Source organism: Phalacrocorax carbo, chromosome 7, assembly GCF_963921805.1.
Source record: "Phalacrocorax carbo chromosome 7, bPhaCar2.1, whole genome shotgun sequence".
NCBI lineage: Eukaryota > Metazoa > Chordata > Aves > Suliformes > Phalacrocoracidae > Phalacrocorax > Phalacrocorax carbo.
In genome coordinates this window covers 24,198,295-24,222,866 of record NC_087519.1, presented here as the reverse complement: position 1 = coordinate 24,222,866, position 24,572 = coordinate 24,198,295, and the positions used below count along the sequence as shown (strand labels likewise).

The following is a 24,572-nucleotide window of genomic DNA, read 5'->3' as shown; positions in this document are numbered from 1 at the left end:
GAAGATGTGCCAGGGGAGGTTTACGTTGGATATTAGGAAAAGGTTCTTCACCCAGAGGGTGGTGGAGCACTGGAACAGGCTCCCCAGGGACGTAGTCACGGTGCAAATTTTGGGGGTTGTCCTGTGCAGGGACAGGTGTTGGACTGGATGACCCTTGTGGGTCCCTTCCAACTCAGGACATTCTATGGTTCTGTGATTAAATCTACGTTATAGAAAGCCTAACAAAGCAGTTAGCCTGTAATAACATTTTGTGATGTGTAGAGTGCAGGTTTGCTGTTGGGCAGAGGAGGAACATGGAAATGTCACTTCCTGAGAGCCAGTTTATTTTTTAATGCAAAAGGCCAAAAGTATAGAAATCTCTGGCAGAAGGGAGATAATGCAGGTTATACACTATGCTCACAACCTGGCAATGAGCATTCAGTTTTATGAACGCAATTAATGTGAACCAAACCAACAATATTTAAATCTCAAACAACTTAATTTGCCCAGGTGGATAGTGTATTTAGTGTTTCACATTTTTATGATTTGAATTACGATGGAAAATAATAGTGAAAAATTCCCACTGTGATTCCCAGTAAATCAGAAATGAAACCTACAGAGCAGCTGGCAATGTGTAATCTTTTCTGAAACCATTATTTCTTTAAGTTCTGTTTAAAAAAAAAAAGAAAAAAAGAAACTAAAAGCATCCACTTTGGCTTGCGGCAGAGGATTGTAGGAAACACTGAAACCTGTGCAATGCCCACATCTCTTAGCAGCACAGCTCCTCTGAGTTCTAGTCCTGCCAGTCTTTGCATACAAACCCACAGTGCTGGAACAAGGGACAAAGAGCCATATATAGTGGAAAACCCTTCCTTGGAGTTAAATCCAAGTTTGACATTCCTGTGCATGGAAAGCCAGTGGCAACATCATATAATTTATGACCCAAAAATGTAGCCTTCACTGTTCATGTCTGGGAATCCCTCTCTTCAGTCATGTGTTCACTGGGGTTTTAAAGGTGTATCAGGCCCCACTGATGAAATTTGCTCTGGATCCAGGGTGAGATGGTAGAGTTTTGAGAAATCCTGGTCATGAGACAATGCTGTCAAGTTAGCCCAGAGGTGATCAAGAGGTCTTGATCTGCAGCATTAGCACGCTTTGGGGTGCCTGACTGCATGTTGAGGCTGTTCCCATCGTGTTCACGGCTGGATTTTGCTTGGATGGGACAATGCGTGTGCAGAGAAATTGTCAGCTGAAGATGTCTGTTTCTGTAACAAAATGCATATTTCTATAATAAGCTGGCACAGCTTAATGTCTTCCTGCTGTGAACGATGAGTTGTGAACTTACAGCTAGGGTACCCTGAGGCAGGGGTACCGGTCCTGCTCCAGCAGAATGGTCTTCTCAAGCCGGTTGGCATCTCCTGACAGAGATTTCCTAGGGTGACGGAGTCTCAGGTGCCACCTGCCACCCACAGCCTGGATAGGGAGATGACAGGGTAGATACCAGTGGATGATGATGGCAGCAGGGTTTCACTAGGCAGCAGAAACCACAAGAGGGAGCTATTACGGTCTATGCATGTTCCCAGCCTCTGGGAGCAGCCCAGGTCCAGCTCCCTCATTCTCTCCATTTGCAGGTCACTGCTTCCAAAGCTGCCAATGCAACCTGTGGAGATGACGTTGAGTTTGACCATGGTTCTGCTGGTGATGTGGACCTTGGGGAGTAAGTACGGTTTCAGGGAAGGGGATCCAAGGGGAGATCCTGGGTAGTTTCTGCATCTCAGAGGAATTTCCTCTAACTCATGGGGCGTCATATCAGAGATGGGGATGATTCAGTTTGTGATGAGGTAAGAGAAAAATGGAGCCAAATGCTGAACTTGCAAAGCCAGCGGGTTGGAAGACTCACCTACTGCCGTTTATATGTGTACACAGCTTGTAATCAGGAACTGGATCTTCTTGCTAGTGCTATAATAAAAGCAATAGAAATTAACACAAATGTAATGAAGTATATATTTATTGACAAAGGCTGATGCTGATACAGAATGTACGGACGAGAACATAACTCCAGTGTCAAGGCCTTTGCTTGACTCACACAGACATTGTGGGGGTCAGAAGTAAGGAGACACTTCTTCTGGCATGAGAGAGGAGAAAATGAAGATCCTTTGGGACTAGACTGGTGGGGGCCAGAAATTGATTTGGGGACATCAGGATCACACGCATTAATTTCTAATTCAATAAGACACTGGTTATCCCTCAAAAGCCGTGTAAAACTTGTCTAAAAAACTGTTTGTACAGAAAGTTTCAGAAAGAATAGTGGAAATTATCACAATATAAATATAATTCTGTAGTGGGGAGGCTCATTTCATGCATTTTTTTTGCTGCTCACCAAGTGGGTCTGATCTCTTCCAGGAGCCCAGGAGAACGTCTCCTGGGAGGTCCAGCGCTATGATGGCTGGTATAACAACCTGCTGCACCGCAGCCGTGGCTCAGTGGGTGAGTCCCAGGCCTGGGGATGGGGATGGTGGGATGGGGCGAGGTGGCACTTTGGCATCTGGCTTGCTTTATGACTGAGAAAGAAACCCTTTCTGACTTGAGCCTGAATCAGGCAGGTAGCCAGGCAAGGCCACCTTCTGTGGTCCTGACAGGCGGCTGTTTGCACTCAAGGTAGGTCCCTAGGTGCACCTAAAAACCCCGTTAGAGCAGTCTGAATGGGCCAAGTGACCTAGCTTTGTCTCCCATGTCCTGGCCTTGCCACTTCTACCTGCTGTCCAGGCACCATCTGCAGGTCACACTGGTGTTGGGTCAGTCCCAGAGCAGAGCTGCGCCTTTAGTGGGCTGTTCAAAATATCCAAGGTAGGGAGGACCCAGCTCTTCCCAGCAGGCATTTCAGTGATGGTCAGGGATCCCAGAACCGGGAAGACATCTTTAGCTAAAATCAGCATGCAGTTCAAGAAGCATTCAACACAAGGCCAGATACAGAAGAGTTCATGGTCCAGGCATACTGGACGTACTTTTTTCCCACTCTGCACAGAACAGCTATTGCACTGTTGGGCTGCTGTGCAGCATGTACTCTTCTGTACTGGGACAGAAATGCAGGATTTTCCTGTGCCAGTGGCAAGCTGTTTTCTCACGCCTACAACCAGCCAATGGACCCACCTCCAGGAAATGCCCCTGAGCCAGGGACCAGGGCAGATCAGGCAGGATCTTATCCAAAACATTAAAGATTATGAATCCTCCTATTTCCTGCAGCCCAGACTGGTCTTCTACGTGGTGACACAAGGCACAGTGGTAATTACATATCTTCCTCTGAGTCTGAATGGCTCTCCAACATGACATGTGTGTCATCAGCCCTTTGGTTACACCAAAGCCTGCCAGGGAGATCCAGTGGGTCTTTGGCAGACAAGGTCTCCCTTTTCCAGTGCAGACAGATCAGACCTTAACATTTGGAAACAAACCTATGGAAACTAAGCCAGTAATCCAGGATTTCCCCTAGCTCTTGGGAGCTCCAGCAAATGAAGGCCACTACACTGCTGAAGAGCCTTTCAGAATGAACTCACTCATCAATGTGAAATGACCTGCCTCTGGTCTTTTCAGTTATGGGACAGGCAGTAGGTGCAAAGTCAGGGTATTTCTCCCTCCTCTTCTCCTTTGTCTCTCTGCCTCTCTGGCTGTTCCTGCTCCTGTTTCCTGTGGTGTTGGTAATCACCATGCTTGTGTAGGACTGCACAGTCAACACGGGCAGATTAACATCACTCCAGTTACCCACCGGAACACACCACCCCAGGCCACCAGGAGGCAACAGGGATTCACATGGACCAGAGAAGGAAAACTGGGAGGGAACATGCCCATGGAGGATCCCTCCTAGTTTTAAGAGGACTTATCCCAGTGTTGCAAGATGTTTTGGGTGTTGATACCAAAACTTGTGTGTTCTTGGCCACTATAAGCCTCTATGCCATCAGATTGCTCTCTTTGGTGACTCTTGCACATGACAGTGTACCCCACTATTGCTGCATCTCCCGTCTGTTGGGTGCCACTGGACCCATGCCGTGTTGCTTTGGTGCCACAGGTGCCAGGCTGCTGCGTCTCCTGCCAGCCAACTACGCAGATGGTGTCTACCAGGCACTGCAGGAACCCCACGTGCCCAACGCTCGCCAGCTCAGCAATGCAGTGGCACGGGGACCCTCTGGGCTGCCCTCCCACAGGAACACAACCGTGCTGGCCGTCTTCTTTGGTGAGAGCTGGGGCCTGGCATCAGGTGGAAAAAATATTGGTTTGGGTAGGAAAATGTTGGTTTCTCACACCCCAAGGCCATACATTGGAGCATTCCTCGCTCACTGCTTCATAGCAGACCCACACCTGAAAGATAAAGCCTTGGGTATCACCATACCAAAGTACTGTTGAGCCAAGAGGGTTTGCGTGAATTTTCAATGACATTTGGGAGTTGCCGCAAATGTTGATATTTGCCATTTGGGAACTTCCTCATTTGTTTTAGTGATAGAGTTACCTTGTTGCAAAATGCCTGACAGATGTGATAAGAGTCACATTGTGAATGATTGCTGAGCAGAATCGCTGCAAGCCAGAGCAGTTTTTGCTGTCATTCAGGAGCTCGGTGGGGTCTTGGGTCTCCAAGCCTGAGGATGTCTGTCTCTGGGAAATAAACTTGGCTCATTGAGAAAACAGGCTGAACTTGTCAAAGAAGTGGAGACAATTAACTCCCCATACAGCTTAAGGTTCATATGCATCCCCAGACATCCAATCTGGGGTGCTGAGCCCCAGGATGGGCCACAGAAGGCACAGACACCAGTGCAGAACCATTTAGCTTCTCCCTGGAGGTAGTTTTTTCCATCACACCAAAGCTCAAACAGGCCAACAGCAATGGCAGCCACTGTGCTCAGCAGCAGCAGCAACCCTTCTCCTTGAAGGCCACAGGCAAGGAGGATCTCAGAGAAATAGGGGCAGAGCCAGGCTCCTGGTGAAGTGGTGGCCAGCAGATTGTTCAGCTTCCAGTGGTGTCTGAACATCTCCTGGCTGAGCTTCTCCACCCTGGACCCTGAATGACCCTACCCTACTCATGAGGTCTGGCCAGGGGCACCTGGAGCTCTGTTCCTGTGGACTGGAGCTCCGCACATCTGGACTCCAGCCCAAAGTGACTTTTTCAAAGTCATGGAGCACACCAACAGTGAAGGCAGGAAGGAAACCACTCTTGCTGTACAGGGTGGTCTGCTCAGCCCATGTACAGCTCAGCTGCCCACCATCATATCCTGCTCCAGGTGCTGGTAGCAGTCGTCCCAGCTGCTGACCATGCTCGGGTCTCTGGCAGGTTTCCACGTGCTCTTGGACATCCTGGGGACAGAGAAACCCGGCTGCCCTGCTGAGTTCCTGAACATCCACATCCCATCTGGAGACCATGTGTTTGACCCTGCAGGCACTGGAGATGTGGTCCTGCCCTTCCAGCGCATCCGCTGGGCGACAGAGACAGGGCAGAGCCCCAACAGCCCCCGGGAACAGGTAGGTAGCATTTCCTTTGCTTTTTGCCTTTTGGCTAAATTCCTCTTCACCCAACACTGGGGTCTGTAGCAGATAAGAGTGTTTGCAGAATAAAAGGAGAGCACCGCTGTTTCCTTAAAAATATATGTCTCCTAAGTGTTTGAACAACTGCAAATATACCCAAAGCACAACCTCCAAGGTTCACATGGAGAAACATTTGTGGCTGCTCAATGTCAGTGTTTTTCTCGGCCCGTTCTTATGCTAGATCTACCTGTATCATCTATTTTACTGCAAAATTGAGTACCTTGTATGGAGGCCAGAAGAGGAAAGGGTAAAGCAGGAGCAATTCACAGTCTTCCTTGGCTGCCAAAGTTCTTATCACTTCAGTGATAAGATGAGCAAAGGTAGGCTGCCTGTATCTGGTGAAACAAGTGATAACTGGAGCCTTTTTGGTACAAATGTAATGACCATCCATAACCAATTTATACACCTGTGCCACTCTAGAAGGTCAGTAATAATGGACACATTTTTATAGGCACCAACTCTTATCTTTAATAATACATCACAAAACCGAGCCAGTATTGTCATAAAGTTGTAAACTTGTAGAGAGTCTCTGAATTTCAGTCATTTTGGAAAAAAATCTAGATTTCCCCCCAGTTTCTCTGTATTTTGCTGTGCTGAGGCTTGATGTGTTCCCAAGCCCATGTACTTTTTCCTTCATGCTGGAACTCTTCCCAATCAAAACCACCAAAGCAAAATAACCCCCTAAACCTTTCATATGACAAACCATGATAAGACCAGATTAGCAAGTTGTGGTTTTAGCAGTATTTCAAGCCTTAGAAAAATGAAAACTCCAGCCAGCGTGTTTTCAGACTAAAAAGGATGTTTTCATTAAAACATTTGGCAGGGGAGATATGTAACATGCTGCCAGGGCAGTGGGACTCTCTGCTGTGAGGACAGGGCTCCCCAGAGGGGAAAGCTCCAGTGTTTCCATTTTCCCCATAGATGGGTTTAGTCCCCTTCCAGCTTGGTTTTGCCTATGTAGGGGTTCACAAATGTCTGCTTCTGGGCATAGCTGAAAGTAATCGGGGAAAAAAAATCCCAAAATGTACTTTTGAAAAATCTGTACCTTGTCTTTTCCTGTACTTGGCACTAATTCAGGCAGTTTGCATAGAGATTGGCAGTGTATATATTTGCATCCTTATAGCTCTTGCTAAAACAGGGGATGGAGTGGCTGCTTTGCAACCAAAAGGGCTGGCTGAGGCATTTCAGACCTTTTTTTTGCACCTTTCCGCCAAGACCCTGGCACTTGTTAATACCTGTTCTCTGTGCCTGCCCTAGACCAACGAGGTGACAGGCTGGCTGGATGGCAGCTCCATCTACGGCCCCTCGCACTCCTGGAGCGACGCCCTGAGGAGCTTCTCAAGGGGACAGCTGGCATCGGGGCCCGGTGGCCGCCTCCCAAAGGAGACAGATGGGAGGGTCCCCATGTGGAAGGCACTGGATCCATCCACGGGACAGGGTGGTCCCAAGGGCATCTATGGTAATGGATGGCATCCTCAATGGGTTTTCACCTGCTTGGCTCCATCCCTGACCACAAGCAGGGGTAGCAGGATGTCCCTGGAGCTGAGCCCAGAGGGAGCCCTGGGAAAGGTCAGGAGGGGTGCCATGAGCCGGGTCATAAGGGTCACAAGTCCAGCGGGAGAGCAGGCAGTTTCTCAGCCTGAGAGGGAGGAAGATGCATGCCCAGCTGAAGGCTTCCTAGCAAAGACACCCCATGAACCTAAGGTGCCACATCCCTGGGAGACAGTGGGTCATTTCCCAGCCAACATGCAGAGACTGGCAGGTGCTGGTCACTCTGATCCAGGTTGATCTCCTCTGGGGAAAGGGGATGCTGCCAGTAAAAAACTGCTCAGCTTGTGCTGAATCCTTCATCTGCTCAGTCTTTCATCCCTGCTGGGGCCTGGTGCTGCTTCTTGCTCGCTCGGGCTGCTTGTCTCCCAGGGAAGGAGGAAGGGCAAAGGGGACAAGGGTGCAGCCACAGGGCTGAGAGTGCTCCTCCAGCTACAGGCAAAGCTAGACCTGGTGGTGGCATCCCCAGCTGATGGTCCTGGCATCTCTTGCAGACCTGGGGAGTGCCTGGGGGAATGAGAACCTCTTCCTGCAGGCTGAGAGCATAGCCTGGTTTCGGTACCACAATCACCTGGCCGCAAAACTGGCTCAGGCACACCCCACCTGGTCTGATGAGGACCTCTTCCAGCACGCTCGCAAGTGGGTCATTGCTACCTTCCAGGTGAGGGATGGGACACACACCCCCACCCTGGCTCTGCTGGGACCCCCAATACCCTCCCCAACACTGTTCCTTACCTGACTCCCCTGTACCCTAGAGCATCGTGCTGTACGAGTGGCTGCCAACCCTGCTGGGGAGACCTGTCCCAGTCTACAAAGGTGAGGGGCACAGCAGGTGCCCCACAGGGGTGTGCGGGGAGCTGCGGTGCATGCAGGTTGCAGGGGTGAGGGGACCAGGGGAGCCGGGTGATAGGTGGGAGCTGGGGCTCGGCCCCCTTTCCCTCCAGCCTGGGTGCTGGACCATGGCAGCTGCCACCCCACAGGTTACCAGCAGCACCTGGACCCCAGCCTCTCACCAGAGTTTGTGGTGGCTGCAGGGCAATTCCTGGCTACTATGGTGCCACCGGGTGTCTACAAGAGGTAGGAGCAGCCCAGCAGCGCTGTGGAAGAGCAGTGCCCGGTGCTGAGGAAGGGGATGTCTGAGCTGGGGTGGTGGCTGGAGATGGTCCCTGTCCCTTCCCCAGCATCCTGCCCCTTGCTGCAATAGCCAAGCCCTGACAGCTCAGGGCAGGCCCAGCCAGGGGCTGTGGGTCCAGCCCTTCTCTGCTGTTCCAGAGAGCCCAAGTGCCAGTTCCTGAATGTGCCGGGCCCCGGTGGCTCATTTCCAGCGATGCGGCTCTGCAACAGCTACTGGAGCAGAGAGGTATGGTGAAGGGAGTGTGGGGGTCCTGAGGATGTTGCAGGCTGGCCAGATGGGCTTCATTCCTTGTTTTACATTATGGAGGACCCCAGAGGGAAGGGGAAGGCAAATTGGGTGCGGAGTATGACAGCCAACCAAGAGTGTGAGATTCTCCCCATCCAGACAACCCCAGATGACACCTTGAGCCATGGCATGCTCAGACTTCACAGTTGACCTGACATAGAGAAAATAAGCCTGGAAGAAATCCCTGGTACCCCTATGGTCACCAGCTCAGGGGTGTGGGGCTGCCCAAGTCCTCAGACCCATGAACCATGGCCTGCATTTCCCATCTCCACTCAGAGAATCGGGCTGCAGCAGGCAGAGGATGTGGATGTGGACAACCTCCTGCTGGGGATGAGCTCACAGATTGCAGAGCGGGAGGACAACATTGTGGTGGAAGATCTCCAAGGTCTGCACTCCCCTGCACTGCAGCTGGTGTGTCGGTGGGGGACCCTCTTTCCTGGGGTGTGTGGGGGCCAAGGTGGGGAGACAGGTCCTATTGCCACCACCACTAGCACCCAACCACACACTCAGACCAGCTTCAACCTTGTTAACAGAGGTGCAGAGAAGTTGTAGGGCATGTTAAGCAAGTTCCTGGAACTGTTCTGGCAAGGACATGGAGATGATCTCCATGTTCAGCACAGCCCATGGCAGAGGGACAAGACCAGCCCGGCAGTTGGGGTTGCTCCTCTGGGTCTGCCTTGCCATCACCACAGCTTCTAATCCACCCACAGATTACTGGTATGGGCCCCTGAGGTACTCCCGCACCGACTACGTGGCCAGCTGGCTCCAGCGTGGACGAGACCTTGGCCTGCCCACCTATAACCAAGCCCGGGAGCGATTTGGGTTGGCCCCTCTCCAGAACTGGTCAGACCTTGGCCCACACCTGGAACAACAGGTAACAACAAGCTGGTCTGGGCACAGGAAGTGTGTGGGTCAAAGGACATTGGGGCAGTCCAGGCAGTAACTGGTTGTCATGGTTTAGCCCCAGTTAGCAGCTAAGCACCACGCAGCTGCCCACTCACTCCCCTGCCACAGCGGGATGGGGGAGAGAATCAGAAAGGTAAAAGTGAGGAAACTCATGGGTTGAGATAAAGGCAGTTTAATAGGTAAAACAAAAGCCACCTACACAAGCAAAGCAAAACAAGGAATTCATTCACCACTTCCCATCGCCAGGCAGGTTTTCAGCCATCTCCAGGAAAGCAGGGCTCCATCAAATATAACAGTGACTTGGGAAGATAAACGCCATCCCTCCGAATGTCCCCCCCTTCCTTCTTCTTTCCCCAGCTTTATATGCTGAGCATGACGTCATGTGGTATGGAATATCCCTTTAGTCAGTTGGGGTCTCCTGTCCCGGCTGTGACCCCTCCCAGCTTCTTGTGCACCCAGCAGAGCATGGGGAACTGAAAAAGTCCTTGACTAGTCTAAGCGCTACTTAGCAACAATTAAAACATTTCTGCATTACCAACACTGTTTTCAGCACAAATCTAAAACATAGCCCCATACTAGCTACTATGAAGAAAATTAACTCTGTCCCAGCCAAAACCAGGACACTGGCCTCTCCAGCAACATAGGAAGAGAAACATCAGTGCGCATCCTGCCCTAGCTCATTTTTATGCCTGCAGGGCTGTTTCATTGGGGTAACTGTAATTACATGCCATGAATAAATATATCCTGTCCCACTGCTAAGCTCTTGTGCCTCTGGGTGCTCTGCTTCTCCGGGAGCTGAGATGCTCTGGGAGTGATGCTTAGTTGCTCAAGTCCAAGCCATGAGCTCAGGGTCTGTGGGGCTGAGCATCCTCCCAGCCCACAGACATGCGATGCCTGGGAAATGCACATTTCTCACTCCTCCTGAGGCTTGTCAAGATTTTCTGAGGCCCTGGTAGAATTCCCTCTGCTCACATGTGTGTGGTGGGGTTTTCTGGACAGGTCTTGGAGAAGGTTTCTGCTCTGTATGCCAACAACACAGCCAGGCTGGAGCTGCTCCCTGGAGGCATGCTGGAGGTTGATGGCTCCCTTTTCAGTGAGATCATCCTGGACCAGTTTGTGCGCCTGCGTGATGGTGACAGATTTTGGTTTGAAAACACCAAGAACGGGTAAATGCCTCTCCCCTGTCTGGCACACAGAGTAGGCCACCTACTCCTCTGCCAGCTCCAGGAAGACATAACAACTGGGGCTGGAGGAAATATCATCCTCCATGTTCCTCTGTTCCTAAAACAGTGTGGGGAGTGAATCCCTTCTGCCACCAGACAGTGACACTCAGGCCCACCGCTTGGCCCCACATCTTTTTTTCCCCAGGCTGTTCACAGCAGAGGAAACCAGGCACATCCGTGACATTAAATTCCATGACATCCTGGCTGCCACCACCCATGCAAACTCCACAGACCTCCAGCCCCATGTGTTCGTCTGGAACGAGGGTAAGTGCAAACAGCAGGGTGCAGGGAGCACAAAGCACCAGCAAGTTAAGCAGGAAAGCAGACCCATCTTGGTGACACAGCTGGTGACTCAGTGACACAGGGAAAGCATCAGGCTGTCAGTTTGTCAAGCCTGACACCTGCTATGCCCCTAAGCCAGCAAAATGTCTGCAAAATGCAAGGGTTGCTTGTAAGCAAGGTGGGCAGCATTGGTGTTGAAAGTGGGCTGAAGTCCAGGACTGTGCATTGAATGAGTCTTAGAAAGATCTCTAGGTACAAAAATACAACTGATGTCTTGGAAGGTCATGCTGGGGTTAAACCTGGTTTCTGCCTACCCCACACTGTGTCACACTGCTCACTGACATGTCCTCTATCTCCTTTGATATACAAGTGCATACAGGTCTGCAGGGTAAACTAATGAGTGACCTGAAAAGTGATGAAATTTGCAGATGAGTTAAGCTTTGCGTACTGTAACTGTGTAACATTGCCTTCTTTTGCCTTTAATTGCATCAACTGCTGAATGTGCCCTGGGTGCTGTACCGCAATGCTGTCTACTGCCCCTCTGCTCCACCAACAGGGTTGTTCGCTAACCAGGGCTGCTGGAAGGGCTGGCCAGGCTTTCTTGCAAATGTGGTTGCAACAGCAGCCTGAACTGCACCAGCCAGATTTCAGCCCAGGGAGAGCTCAGGGCTTGCATCCCAGCATGTTTTAGGTTCCCAGTAGGCTACAAGCAACCTAGTCCTGTGCTGATGTGCACCCCTCACCCTGGTCCCCTCCTGTGCCATCCTTGAAAAGAGCCTTCCTCTCCCCACTGAGACCCAAAAAGGGTCCTGCTGCCATGCCTAAGGTGAGGTGTGGCCAAACATATCAGTATGCCTTTTCCTCTCGGGCCACACCCTTCACATTTACCAAAAGTGTTTTATTTGGAGTACGTTCCAGCCCTTGCAAGGCATTTTTGTTCCCTTGGCATACACTCCATGCAATTGCACCAGGAGGACTCCCTGGATTTGCAGTATACAGGTGAGCAGAGTCTCTGAGCCTCAATTTGCCATGGCCCAGGGTGCTTCTTACTCAGCCCATTGCACTGGGAGAGGTGATTGTGCTGAACTCCCAGAGTGCTTGAGTCAAGTTCTGCTCTTGGTTTGCTGTAGCAGGCAAAGGTTCAACTGCAAGACAAGAGTTGTCCCCTAAGATCTGGAGTTTAACTCGAGCATCCCAGTTTTGCAGTGCTCCCTGGGTCACTCAGCAGTGAACCCCACCAGCATCCTTAATGCAGAGATTCCTGGGGATGATGGAGTTGAGAGGGGTAAAAGGTCCATGACACTCAGAGCCTGTCTCCCCCATGCAGGAGACCCGTGCCCTCAGCCCCAGCAGCTGACAGCTCAACACCTGGCCAACTGCACACCCATGACCGTGCTGGACTACTTCGAAGGCAGTGGTGCAGGCTTTGGAATCATCATCATTGTCCTCTGCTGTCTGCCTTTAGGTTTACTGCTCCATTTCTTTACCCATGTCCCTTTCCACCAAAGAAAGGGGCTGAGTGCCCATGGACCAAGCACCTCCCAGCAGGAGCTGCTGAGTCTTGGCCATTCTTGAGGTCCTTGAGGTGGCAGGGTCCTCGGGCACCAGGTGGGAGCAGGGCTTTTGTGGTGCAGCCCTGCATTAAATAAAACCCTACAGTGTTGAACTGGGAGTGATGGGGAAGCAATAAACCCCCATCTGTCCCAATCATACAGGTGATGCTGCCAAAGTGGAAAGAGCTTTATGATAGCTCATGCTTTCTTCTCCCATGTGTCCCCAGTGACTCTGTTTGTTGCCTGGATCGTTGCCACTCACCGCAAGAGAGATTTCAAGAAGCTGCAGAAGAAGCAGGGCTCCAGTGTACGGAGGGAGGTGACTGGCGAGGTGATGCAGGGTGAGGTGACACTGTTGGTCTTGCTATGGTGTCTGATTATGCTGCTGAAGTCAGGGCACGTACAGATGCAGGGCTGGGCTTGGACCTTATATCCAGACTGGACAGAAGTAGAAACTATTTCCCCAGGAGGATAGTCAAGCAGGTAGCCCAGAGAGGTTGTGTAGTCTCCATCCTATCCAAGACCTGACTGGATAAAGCCTTGAGCAGACTGGCCTGATCGCATGGCTGGTTCTACTTTAGGCAGGAAGCTGGGCAAGAGACCCTTCCAACCTGAGTCCCTCCAGCCTGAGTCAGCCCATGACCCTCTAGTTACAACCCTCTCCAGATCACACCTTATCTGAAGTAAACCTATGTAGAGCAACATGTACAGACAGAGACTGTATCTCCTTGTCCTGGCCACTGGAAAAATCCTGCCTCCTTGCTCCATGGTCTGTATTCCTTTAGTGTCCATGCATTTGAGCTCTGCAGTTGGGATGCAAGATTTTGCATTGTTTTTCCCTTAACGCGTATCTGGTCATACAATCACTCCCAAGCCGCATCTTGGTGAAGGAGGTGCTGGGAAGAATAGGAGAAGAGGTTTGAGTTTCCAGCTCAGTCCTGTACTCTCTCCCACCAGCCATGGAGTGGCACGGTCCCAAGACAGACAGCTGTCCTGTCTACATTCAGCTCCAATATGACAAAGTGCTTAAAGTGCTGGACGGGAGGGGGTCTGTCCTCCGGAGCATCAGCCTGAAAGCCCATCAAAGGGTGGAGGTGATCCTCTCTAACAACAAAGGGAACAAAGCTCTGCTGCTGAAGAGCCCCAAGGAATATGACCTGGTGAGTAGCATGATGCCTGGACCCTCCACCATCCTCTGCCACTGTCACATACACCCTGCACCACTCAGTCCTGGGCACTGGGAGCAGCAGACGCCCCTTCAAGGATGGATGTGGCCTCCTGAGAATGACCAGGTCCAGCTCATACTATGGAGCAACAACTGTGGTTAAGAGCAGCAGCTCTCTCATCCCCACTGAGCCTCTGCTGTTCACAGCCATTTGGCGGGGGTCTTTTGCAGGTGCTGCTTTTCAGTGAGGAAGCAGAGAGGAACAACTTCATTGGGAAGCTACGAGGCTACTTGGAGGAAAGCAGCCTTGATCTGCATATGTCTGAGATGAAGGAGCAGAGCCTCATGAAACGGGCAGTCACCCAGGAACAGAGGAAACACATTCTGGAGACTTTCTTCAGGCACCTCTTTGCTCAGGTATGTAGAGGTGTGGCAGGCTCTGATGCATGGAGGAAGGTATTTCTGTATTAAGCAATGAATGCTGCTGCTGTTGCTCTCTGTAAGAGTTGGTAAGCCATTCACAAGGAAGCTGCTGATACTTTCTGGACCAAGGGACATTTTCCCTTGCAGAAGACAAAGGGAGTTCTGCTGTGGTGATGTAAGTGTGTGAAGTTGCAAAGAGACTTTTGGATGATGTAACTAAGGTCTCTGTAATGGTCAGTGGCGTTTAGTGTGGAAGTCACATTGTGTAGGAGGGACAAGGGACTTTCCCATGGTATGTGCCATGAGTTTTGTGCCAGGAGAGCCACCATTCTCTGTGCAATAGGTCAAGCAAGTGCATACCAGCCTTCTGCTCTGCCAGCACTAATGGGCTTTCTTTCGTGGGACACAACATGCAGGTGCTCGAAATCAACAGGTCTGATGCTGGAGAGCTCAACTTCGAATCTTCACAGAAGGCAAAGGAGTCTCTGACATGTGAGCTGAGCAGGGCTGAGTTTGCCAAGGCCCTGGGGCTCAAAGCCGACTCCATGTTTGTGGACTCCATGTTCTCCCTGGCTGACAAAGATGGCAACGGCTACATCTCCTTCCGGGAGTTCCTGGACATTTTGGTGGTCTTCATGAAAGGTGGGAGCTGGAGCTGGTCTTAATCTGTTGCCCTAAATCCTGTTTCCAGGACTTTAGGCTCTGGCAACACCACCAGCAGAGTGAAGGACAAGAACCATGCAGCATGTTAATCTGTAGACACCTCTACAGATTAAAATTCCCTTCACTTAGGGCAGCTTCAACTTGAGTTATGGGGCAGTGACTATGTAAAAATGTTTTCTGTAAGAATGTCCATGCGGGGAGCTATCTCAGAGCAGTGATTTGCTGATATGTCACTGCCATAGATAAGAGTGCCCCATCTTCTGAACAGACCATGCATCCTGAACCTGACAGATGATAGCAGCCACATCAGATATATCTGATCCCTCCTAAATGAACACTCGAAAGGCAGAGTCACAGATGGATGTGGTGAATGCCAGATTCAGTCAAAGCAGCTCCCAGAAAAGTCATTGCTGTGCAAAAAAGCACATTTTGAGTTTGCAAAATAATGTACAAGAAATAATGTGTATTTACCTGATTTTTCACCTTGCACTTGAGAAAGTCAAGCAGAAGGGTGGCATGCTATTCACATTCAGTCACTATTCAAGCTGTGATCAGCAGTTTGTTTTCAATCTTTTTAGAGCTGGGTGAGACTTCACTGCTGCAGGTCCAGACTTCCAAAGACTATGTTTGAAAGCACTTCTGGTGATGAAAATAAGATCTTACTTTGCCTCTCTCCCTCCCCACCAGGGTCCCCAGAGGAGAAGTCCAAGGTGATGTTCAGGATGTATGACATTGATGAGAATGGGTTCCTCTCCAAGGAGGAGTTTCTGAGGATGCTCAGGTACTTCTTCTCATCTTTCTAGAAGTTTTCACAATGTCTGTAAACATAGACATCTTCAAAAGCAGCTCCCAGTTTCTGTGCTTCACTTCGCAAGGGAGCCCATGGGCTCAACACTCGCATATAAGAGCCCGTTTCTCCTGTGAAACTGGTCTGGGGCTCTGCCTTGTGTTATTTGAAGGACTCAGGCTGTGGTCCTCTGAAGTTTCTATCTCCCCTCCTTGCTGCAGGTCCTTCATCGAAATCTCCAACAATTGCCTGTCAAGAGATCAGGCAGAGCAGGTGACTGAGTCCATGTTTCAGGCCTCTGGGTTTCAGGACAGGGATGAGCTGACATGGGAGGATTTCCACTACATGCTACGGGACCATGACAGCGAGCTTCGTCTCACCCAGCTCTGTATCAAAGGTCAGTGGGCAGGAGCACTGGATCACCCCAGGGCCTGTAGGGTTGGAGGCAATGGGCAGCACCCAATGCATAGCTCCCAAATCTTGCCCCATCAATCTCTCAAGGCCAACCGCAGTAATGGGGCATCAGCTGTCACTCCATGTACAACATATCTGCGTCATCTCAGAGCCTCTCCCCACTCTACCCCCGCTCAGGGGAGGGGCCTAAACCTTGTCCACTGCATCTCACACACTCTAAACAGCCCCTTGTCCTTTTGGGTCCTGAAAGGTGTCCCCGAGGTGCTCAAGCACAACGTGCATGACCGTGTCTCCTTCATAAAAAAGAAAGAGCCAAAAGGGTAAGCTCTCCTCCTTAGTCTTGCTGCTGCTGGTATTTCTTCTTCTCTTTCTGCCTAGATGCACATCTGCCTTTCACTTCAGCCCCTCCAACAAATGCTCCCACGAGGTGTTCACACACCCAGTGCTGGGAAAGGGAGACGATCACGCTGGGACATGCCCATGAGCAAGCCAGACGCTGCAGTGGGGCTGCTGCCCTCCTCCTCTTGCAGCCAGGCAGGCAGAGGGGAGGAACTGCCTCCTGCAGAGCCCCTGTTGCATCCACTACAAGGGGATGGGGACCTACCTTGCTTTTCAGAGGGGACAGTTACCTTGAGTGAATCCAGCCCATGTACTATGCAGTCAAAGTTAACACAAGCAGGCTTGCAGGAAAGAACTGGAAACCTTCTCAGCTGAGCCCAAGATGGAAAGTGGGGAAATGGGGACAATATTGGCAAGCCCTTCCTGCAAGTATAGCTTTGGGCTAGACATAGCTCTATTCCCAACAGAATCATCCCAGAGGAGGAGAAAGATCCAAACCTGGACACTGTGAGCCACTACATGGCGCGAGAAGGGCAAGAGCTGAGGAAGAGGCCAGGCAGAAAGTGAGTACACCCTCTCCTCAGTGGGCACGCTTCTCGGGTTTGGGTTCAGTCTGTTTGCTGTTTCTCATGTTTCTTTGTCAGACTGGGTAGCCTGCCAGTGAAATGGCACAGCTGTGAGGAGCCAGCACCCCCATGATGGTGGTACAACATAGGGAGAGGACGTGAGACTGTCCCTGCAGGAGATGCCCCAGGCCAGGCAGGCATATCATGGCTTCTCACTGGCCAAGGAGCTATGGGAACAGCCCTGTCTCAGTAGGGACAGTACTGTAGTTGGGTCTGGGTGCTATGCTCTTATTAAAAAAAAAAAAAAAAAAGAAGGAAGTGGCCAACTCCAGAGTCCAGAATAGTGTTTTTTAGAGTATATGCCTGGCCCACTGAGAGGGGCTTTGCCTGACAGGTCCTGCCTGTACTCCTCTGCCACTTGGGACGCTGCTGGTACACCCATAGGCTGCCTGCAAGAGCTGCAGGAGAGACTCTGGTCCTCACTGCTGTGGCAGCAGCAAATATTTCTGCAAGGAAGCAGTTAAGTTGTTGTTATTCATGGCCAGAATATCTTGATATAGCTTAATAGCTCCAAGGACCTTCCCCTACACCAGGATCAGTTTGTAGGTGTTGTGGTTTAACCCCAGTTAGCAGCTAAGCACCACGCAGCTGCCCACTCACTCCCCTGCCACAGCGGGATGGGGGAGAGAATCAGAAAGGTAAAAGTGAGGAAACTCATGGGTTGAGATAAAGACAGTTTAATAGGTAAAGCAAAAGCCACCCACACAAGCAAAGCAAAACAAGGAATTCATTCACCACTTCCCATCGCCAGGCAGGTTTTCAGCCATCTCCAGGAAAGCAGGGCTCCATCAAATATAACAGTGACTTGGGAAGACAAACGCCATCCCTCCGAATGTCCCCCCCTTCCTTCTTCTTTCCCCAGCTTTATATGCTGAGCATGACGTCATGTGGTATGGAATATCCCTTTAGTCAGTTGGGGTCTCCTGTCCCGGCTGTGACCCCTCCCAGCTTCTTGTGCACCCCCAGCCTACTCACTGGTGAGGTGGGGTGAGAAGCAGAAAAGGCCTTGACTCTGTGTAAGCACTGCTTAGCGATAACAAAAACATCCCTGTATTATCAACACCGTTTTCAGCACAAATCCAAAACATAGCCCCATACTAGCTACTATGAAGAAAAATAAATCTTTCTCAGCCAAAACCATCACAGGAAGGTTGAATATTACTATGAAAATGATCTTTTATGGTTCTTATCTACAGTTTAATATATGGATCACTGTACACATTTGCTATCAGTTTTCAAAAGCATGTAGACTGCTGGATGACCAGAGATCAACTGCTGACACTGTGCTCTGCAGGTCACTGCTGCCACCAGTGTGCAGAGATGGTCTCAGTGTTGTACAGGGAGGAAGACCTAAATCTGGGCAGTATGGTCCTGAGCCATACCTTGCCAGCTAAACCTCCTCTTTTTGCCAGGGTGAATCAGTACCAGTTGCATTTATATACTGAAGCACAACGGAAGAAGTACGAGCGGAACAAAGTTCAGCAGAAGATCCAGGAGTTCAAGCGCTTTGTTGAGAATTACCGTCGTCATATTGTCTGCGTGGTCCTCTTCTCTGCCATCACTGCCGGCGTGTTCGTGGAGAGAGCCTACTGTGAGTACCCATCCAGCCCCAGATGAGGAGGGGTGCCTGGGCTTGGCCTCTCAAAGCTGCTGGTTGGATGGCGCATGCTGGGATGTGAAGGGGCCTGGCACAACTTTGGGCAACAGTGTTGGTCCTCCCGTGGAATAACCAAAGGATTACTGGAAGGGTCTGGTCCAATGCCCTGCTCAGAGCAAGGCCAATTTCAAAGCTGAATCAGGCTGCTGAAGGCTTTGTCTAGAGAAGGTTTGAAGAGCTCTGAGTTTGGAGAGCCCACCAACTCTTTGGGCCTGTGTTGGTTTTTGACCATCCTCCCTTTGAAGAGCTTTTATTTTACATCAGACCAGAATTTCCTTCAGTGAAGCTCATGCTGTCACCTCTCATCCTTTCACTGTGCATCTCTGAGAAAGAGTTTGTCTCTCTCCCCTCTGTAACACCCATTACGGGGTTACAGACAGCCACAAGGCCTTCTCTGACCTATCTCCTCCAGCCTGAACAAGGCCATTTCCTTCAGCCTTTCCCCTATGTGACATCCAACTCCCACCCATCCTGGTGGCCTCCGCTGGACTCGTTCCAGTTTGTCAATGCCTTTTATCAACTGAGGGGACAGTACCAAGATGCAGTTTCACAATGCCTGGCAGAGGAGGACAATCCCCTTCCTTGACCTCCAGGGAGACCCTGTCACCCAGCAGCTCTAGGGGGGGTCTGACACAGAGAATCGTTGTCCTGTCCCCACACAGCCCCGTCCCTGGTAACCTTTTCTTGGTGGAGCCACACAGGTGCTGTCCCTTTGTTGCAGGAGGGGTCGTGGCCCTCAGTGTCAGGTGCATTGATGCCCCCTCCGCTCTCTCTCCCCAGACTATGCCTTTGCATCCCCCAGCACTGGAATCGCACAGACCACCTTTGTGGGGATCATTGTCTCCCGGGGATCAGCTGCCTGCATCTCCTTCATGTACTCCTACATCCTGCTCACCATGTGCCGCAACCTCATCACCGTCCTGCGGGAGACCTTCCTCAATCACTACATCCCCTTTGATGCTGCTGTGGACTTCCACCGCTGGGTTGCCATGGCAGCCTTGATTTTCTCAGGTAGGTGGGCTGCTGGGGGATGTGTTGCCCATGAACCACAGCTAAAGGAGGAGGATCAGCCCATTACGGCACAGCAGGACTGGGCAGAAGCTTGAAGAGCCATATGGAGCGTGGAGAGGTATAGATGCTTTGCACCAGAGAAGAGGAGGAATTGCCAGGTTCCCGGACATATCAGCAGGGTCTGCCACATCTCCATCCACAGCAACAGTGATAATTTTCTCCCCTGGTTTCTGTCTTTTACAGTGCTCCACACTGCAGGTCACGTAGTGAACGTCTACATCTTCTCAGTCATGCCTCTCAGCGTGTTGTCCTGCCTCTTTTCCAGTGTATTTATGGACGATGGGTAGGTGAAATTTAAAGCACAGTCCAGACAGTGTGTCCTGGGGATGGACAGGAATGAAAGTGGAAACGAGGAGTTTTCTCTGGCCACTCCATGGTGCAATCTTTTGTTCCTCTCCAGGTCACAGTTCCCACAGAAGTATTACTGGTGGTTCTTCCAGACTATTCCAGGTGAGACCACCTAGCAGGCAGACCACCTGCACGCCCATGCCCAGGGTGGGAAGCCCTCTGCCCAGCCCAGGCGGAGCCCCTGTAGGGCTTCCCTGATCGCCAACAGGAACTCCCAACCTTTTCAATCACAGGCATGACTGGAGTGCTGCTGCTTGTGATCCTGGCTGTGATGTATGTATTTGCCACACACCACTTCCGACGCGTCAGCTTCCAGGGCTTCTGGATCACCCACCATCTCTACGTGCTCCTCTATGTCCTGGTAAAGCATTTGGTCTGGGAGGGTAGGGTGGTGCCAATGTATCACAAGCCTGCAGGTCAGCCTGGCTGACAAGATGAAATAGATGGGGAGGTCCCAAAGGAGCTGGTGGCTCCCAACTTCCGCTGAGCTGCCACCAAATCAGACACAGGGCAATGGCTTACCATGCTGGGCGCTGTGCTGATGTGGGCTGCTCCCTGCCCAGGTCATAATCCATGGCAGTTATGCGCTGATCCAGCAGCCCCGCTTCCACATCTACTTCATCATCCCAGCTCTCATCTACAGCGCAGACAAGCTGCTCAGCCTGAGCAGGAAGAAGGTGGAGATCAGTGTGGTGAAAGCCGAGCTTCTGCCCTCAGGTACTGCATCCTCTCCGGTCATGCATCTGAGGCTGCAGCAATGGAAGAAATTAAGCTACCAGCCCTGCCAGCACTGAGATGGCAGCAGTTCCCAACCCAGGTGGCACATAGGTGATTCGGGTGCCGGGAAATGTCCTGCTGGCTGTCACACGTGCTAGTGGCGCGAGCTGGCATCCCATTACACATGTTGCCCTGATGCCTTTGCAGCACTCCTGCATGGCAAGGGTCTCCTGTCCCACGCCCCCCCACAGGCAGGGAAACTGAGGCACAGAGCTCAGGTCATCACACCCTAGGATCAATTATTTACCCAAGAAGAACTGGTTGGCCAGAGGGCTGTGCCCCAGCAAGGCCTCTCCCGCATCCTGAGCCCTGTGCCTGGCTCCATGGCTTGTCCCCAGGCTGGCTCCCACCCACCCTGAGCACAGCCCTAATGCTCCATTTTCCCTTGAGCCCACTCATCTCCCCCAGCCTTTACTATCCAGTGATCAATGTCTTCACTTTAATGATGTCCCCATCCCTGTCCCCCCCAGGTGTCACCTACCTCCAGTTCCAGCGGCCACAAGACTTTGACTACAAGTCCGGGCAGTGGGTGCGCATTGCCTGTGTGGACCTGGGCACCACTGAGTACCACCCCTTCACCCTGACCTCGGCACCGCATGAGGACACACTGAGCCTGCACATCCGGGCTGTGGGACCCTGGACTACCCGACTGCGGGAGCTCTACTCCCCAGAGAGCCTGGCCCTCATCGGCAAGCTGCCCAAGGTGCGCCGCATGCTGTTTCTCCTGGAATGGGGACATCTGAGCCCAAGAACATCTCAGCAATGGGCTGCCAGCTGAGGCACTTCTCCAGCCTTGAAGGTAGGTAAGTGGAGGAGGGAGATGCTCTGCTGACAGCTGGCTCCCTTCCAGCTCTATCTGGACGGACCGTTTGGGGAGGGCCACCAGGAGTGGAACAAGTTTGAGGTGTCAGTGCTGGTGGGAGGAGGCATCGGGGTGACGCCCTTTGCATCCATCCTCAAAGACCTGGTTTTCAAGTCATCCATCAGCTCCAAGCTGCTGTGTAAGAAGGTAAGAGGAAGCATCTGGAGGACAAGAGCCCTCTTGAGATGCCTCCTGCTGCTGGTGGCCTCTTCGGGAGCAAAATCCCCCCACAACCCATCTGGGAAGGAGCCCCATGGGCATGTGTGGGGTGCCGGCCCCAAGCTGAGCCTTGTCCCCAGATCTACTTCATCTGGGTGACGCGCACGCAGAGGCAGTTTGAGTGGATGGCAGACATCATCCACGAGGTGGAGGAGGCGGATAGGAACGACCTGGTTTCCGTGCACATCTACATCACGCAGCTGGCCGAGAAGTTCGACCTGCGCACCACCATGCTGGTGAGCCTGGCCACCTGCCAGGGAGGATGCCATGTCATGCAGGGCCATGCTGGGCCATCCGACACGCACTGATATCTCTTCCAGTACATCTGCGAGCGGCAATTCCAGAAAGTGCTGAACAAGAGCCTGTTCACAGGGCTGCGCTCCATCACCCATTTTGGGCGCCCTCCCTTTGTACCCTTCTTCAACTCACTGCAGGAGGTGCACCCCGAGGTCAGTGCCTGGCTGGGGACAGTGGGGGTCTCCCACCGGCCAGTGTGGAGGACTGGCCCCAGCCTGTCCCCAAGGTCCTGGAGGCCATGGTGGCATACACACCAAGGGCAGGGCAGAAGGGGCATGAACACCACTTTACCTCCGGATCCAGGGTGAGCTGCAAAAGTCAGCAATGCCCTGTACCAGCCAAACACCCCATGCTATGGCAAGACCCCAGCCGCAGCCACTGCCCAGAGCTGGCAGAGACCCTGGGGGACCCCATTCTTCCTCCATGGCCCCAGCAGCTCCATGGGGAAGTGGCAACCTCCACAAAAGCCTCCTCAGGCCAGGACAGACTGCTCAACCAGCACCTGTGCCAAAAGCTGCCAGAGGGCAAGGGGCTAAGGGGGGAGTGGGCTGGGGGGGAGAGCTTGTGCTGCTGGGTTTGATCCCTTTGGCTCCCTCTTCCCCCAGGTGCAGAAGATCGGAGTGTTCAGCTGTGGCCCGCCCGGGATGACGAAGAGCGTGGAAAAGGCTTGTCAGCAGCTGAACAAGAATGACCAGACCTACTTTGCACATCACTATGAGAATTTCTGACCCTACCCTATGCCATTTCACCCTCCAACTGCAATCTTCGTTGGAAATGTGTGTTCAACCCCAGCACCTGTGCAGCAACGCTTTGGGTGGTCATGGTCCTGGGCTCCCACCCACTACCATCCCCAGGAGAAAGCCATCCATGGCGGAGAGCACAGATGCCAAGACCCACAGAGCTGAGACCAGCACCCAGGGCACCAATAAAGCGTTGCCATCCCAGCATCGTTCTGCACAGCCCTGGTGTGTACCCCTGAGCCCAGGGCATCCTGCTACCATCCACACACTCCTGCAGCCCCACACCCAGGGTAGGGCTGGTGTGTCCCATCCCAGAAAACCCAGTGTTCGAGTCAAGCCCAACTCTGCCACCTTAATCCCTAAAGACAGAGCCCATGCACTGCTGGGTCACACAGGGAATGGCGCTGAACAGCTCTGAGGAACCGCTTGGTGCCAGCACAACCTGAATTCACAGCACTTTTCCCGAAGACCTAGGCAGCGTGCACTTGGGTTGGGAAACCATATTGCTCCCCACCATCTGTCTCCTTGAAACAGGCTTAGCTTCCCTAATGCGCTTGTTTGTGCCTACTCATTAGTGCTCCAAACCTTCCCTGGGTTTGCATAGGGCCTTAGTTGTGGTTGCACGGGCTTCTTTCAGCAGCATCCCATCCCTTGATCAGGGATCATTTGTGCTTGTTTAACTAATGCCTGGGTTTGCATCACTGGGCTGCTGCCCTTGCAGGCTCGGATTGAGCTTAAATAAAGCCAACTGAAGCTCTGAAACATTTTCTTGCCTCCTGCCGTTGGGTCTTGGTCACCTGGAGCCTTGCAGTACTTGGGGCATAGTGCTGGCCGTGCTCCTGTTACAGAGTATTTACATCCACCCAGTGGGAAATGGTTTAAAGAGGAGTAAGTTTTCCCTGCACTGGTGATGTACATGGGGTGGAGGGGGAGATATAGATTTGAGCCTAGGCACAGCACCCCAGCAATGCCCCATCAGTAGCAATGCCCTCCCAACAAGACCTGGCATGGGAGAAAATTAAAGCCAATGGGATCAAAGAAGCTGAGCCATGGGAATAACTTACACCCTTGGGGTGTTAAACAACCCCCCAGGCCCACAGGAAGTTAATAACAGGGTCTTGTGATGGCCAGTGGTCTCCCAGCCATGCCAATGGGGCTCCCCCCAGCACCGGAGTCAGGGGCCAGGAGAGTCCCACAGCTCAGCAAGAAGCTCCAGCTCACCCCACTGCCAAAAGCTGGGCAGCCTTCCCCACCCCAGCCACCACGCACCCTTCAGCAAGGTGCATTTTAGCAGTTCTTGGATGGGCTCTGCTAATGCAACATTTGATTACAGGGCCAGGCTCCCGGGTAGGTTTTACCTGCTCAGGCTCAAACATTAACAACTCCGTTTACTCTGAGAGGTATTTGACCACTTCTCCTTCTGGCTACAGGAAGTTCCCCTGGATTATGTCTTGGCCCTGTAGAACACAGCACGGACTTGCAAGCTGCGACCTCTGCCAAGATTAACTTAGCCACCTCTGCAATAAATACTTGCTTTGATCTGCAAACTATTGGGCTGTTTAAGGTTTCATAGTGCTTGCCAGCATTGAGCTCACCTGCAACCTCTAGAGACCCAGCAGCGCAACAGCCCAGGGGTCTGCACAGTGCCTAGGACCCAGAGTCAGAGACCCCTTCAAACCACCCGCCCAACACTTCAATGGACACAGAC

The 24,572-nt window shown here is 51.9% G+C and overlaps 1 protein-coding gene across 2 annotated transcripts; it reads left to right on the top strand.

Annotated features, from left to right (window-relative positions):
* The first annotated feature begins 1,536 nt into the window (after positions 1–1,536).
* Positions 1,537–23,142, top strand: DUOX2 (dual oxidase 2). Of its 2 annotated transcripts, none has more exons than XM_064455847.1 (33): positions 1,537–1,696; positions 2,383–2,466; positions 4,040–4,204; positions 5,294–5,481; positions 6,802–7,003; positions 7,587–7,753; positions 7,848–7,908; positions 8,073–8,169; positions 8,365–8,452; positions 8,789–8,897; positions 9,223–9,386; positions 10,418–10,584; positions 10,787–10,905; positions 12,251–12,388; positions 12,704–12,817; positions 13,434–13,636; positions 13,873–14,058; positions 14,481–14,706; positions 15,415–15,508; positions 15,736–15,911; positions 16,179–16,248; positions 16,735–16,830; positions 18,306–18,484; positions 19,331–19,561; positions 19,805–19,904; positions 20,022–20,071; positions 20,203–20,330; positions 20,533–20,686; positions 21,217–21,449; positions 21,597–21,755; positions 21,908–22,063; positions 22,148–22,276; positions 22,730–23,142. In XM_064455847.1, the coding sequence occupies exons 1-33, from the start codon at positions 1,549–1,551 to the stop codon at positions 22,850–22,852; spliced, it is 4,704 nt and encodes a 1,567-aa protein (XP_064311917.1). In that variant the 5' UTR covers positions 1,537–1,548; the 3' UTR covers positions 22,853–23,142. The 2 variants fall into 2 exon arrangements, with proteins under 2 accessions (XP_064311917.1, XP_064311916.1); XM_064455846.1 differs by having other exon boundaries at positions 1,648–1,696; positions 16,179–16,239.
* The last annotated feature ends 1,430 nt before the right edge of the window (positions 23,143–24,572 follow it).

What these genes read in the sequence shown, in the direction of transcription:
- DUOX2 (XM_064455847.1), top strand. Translation starts at nt 1,549, where the DNA reads ATGCATGTTCCCAGCCTCTGGGAGCAGCCCAGGTCCAGCTCCCTCATT. An exon ending in GACTGGCGAGGTGATGCAGG is followed by an intron (nt 12,818 to 13,433) that starts GTGAGGTGACAC and finishes CTCTCCCACCAG; the next exon opens with CCATGGAGTGGCACGGTCCC. An exon ending in AGGAAGAGGCCAGGCAGAAA is followed by an intron (nt 16,831 to 18,305) that starts GTGAGTACACCC and finishes TCTTTTTGCCAG; the next exon opens with GGTGAATCAGTACCAGTTGC.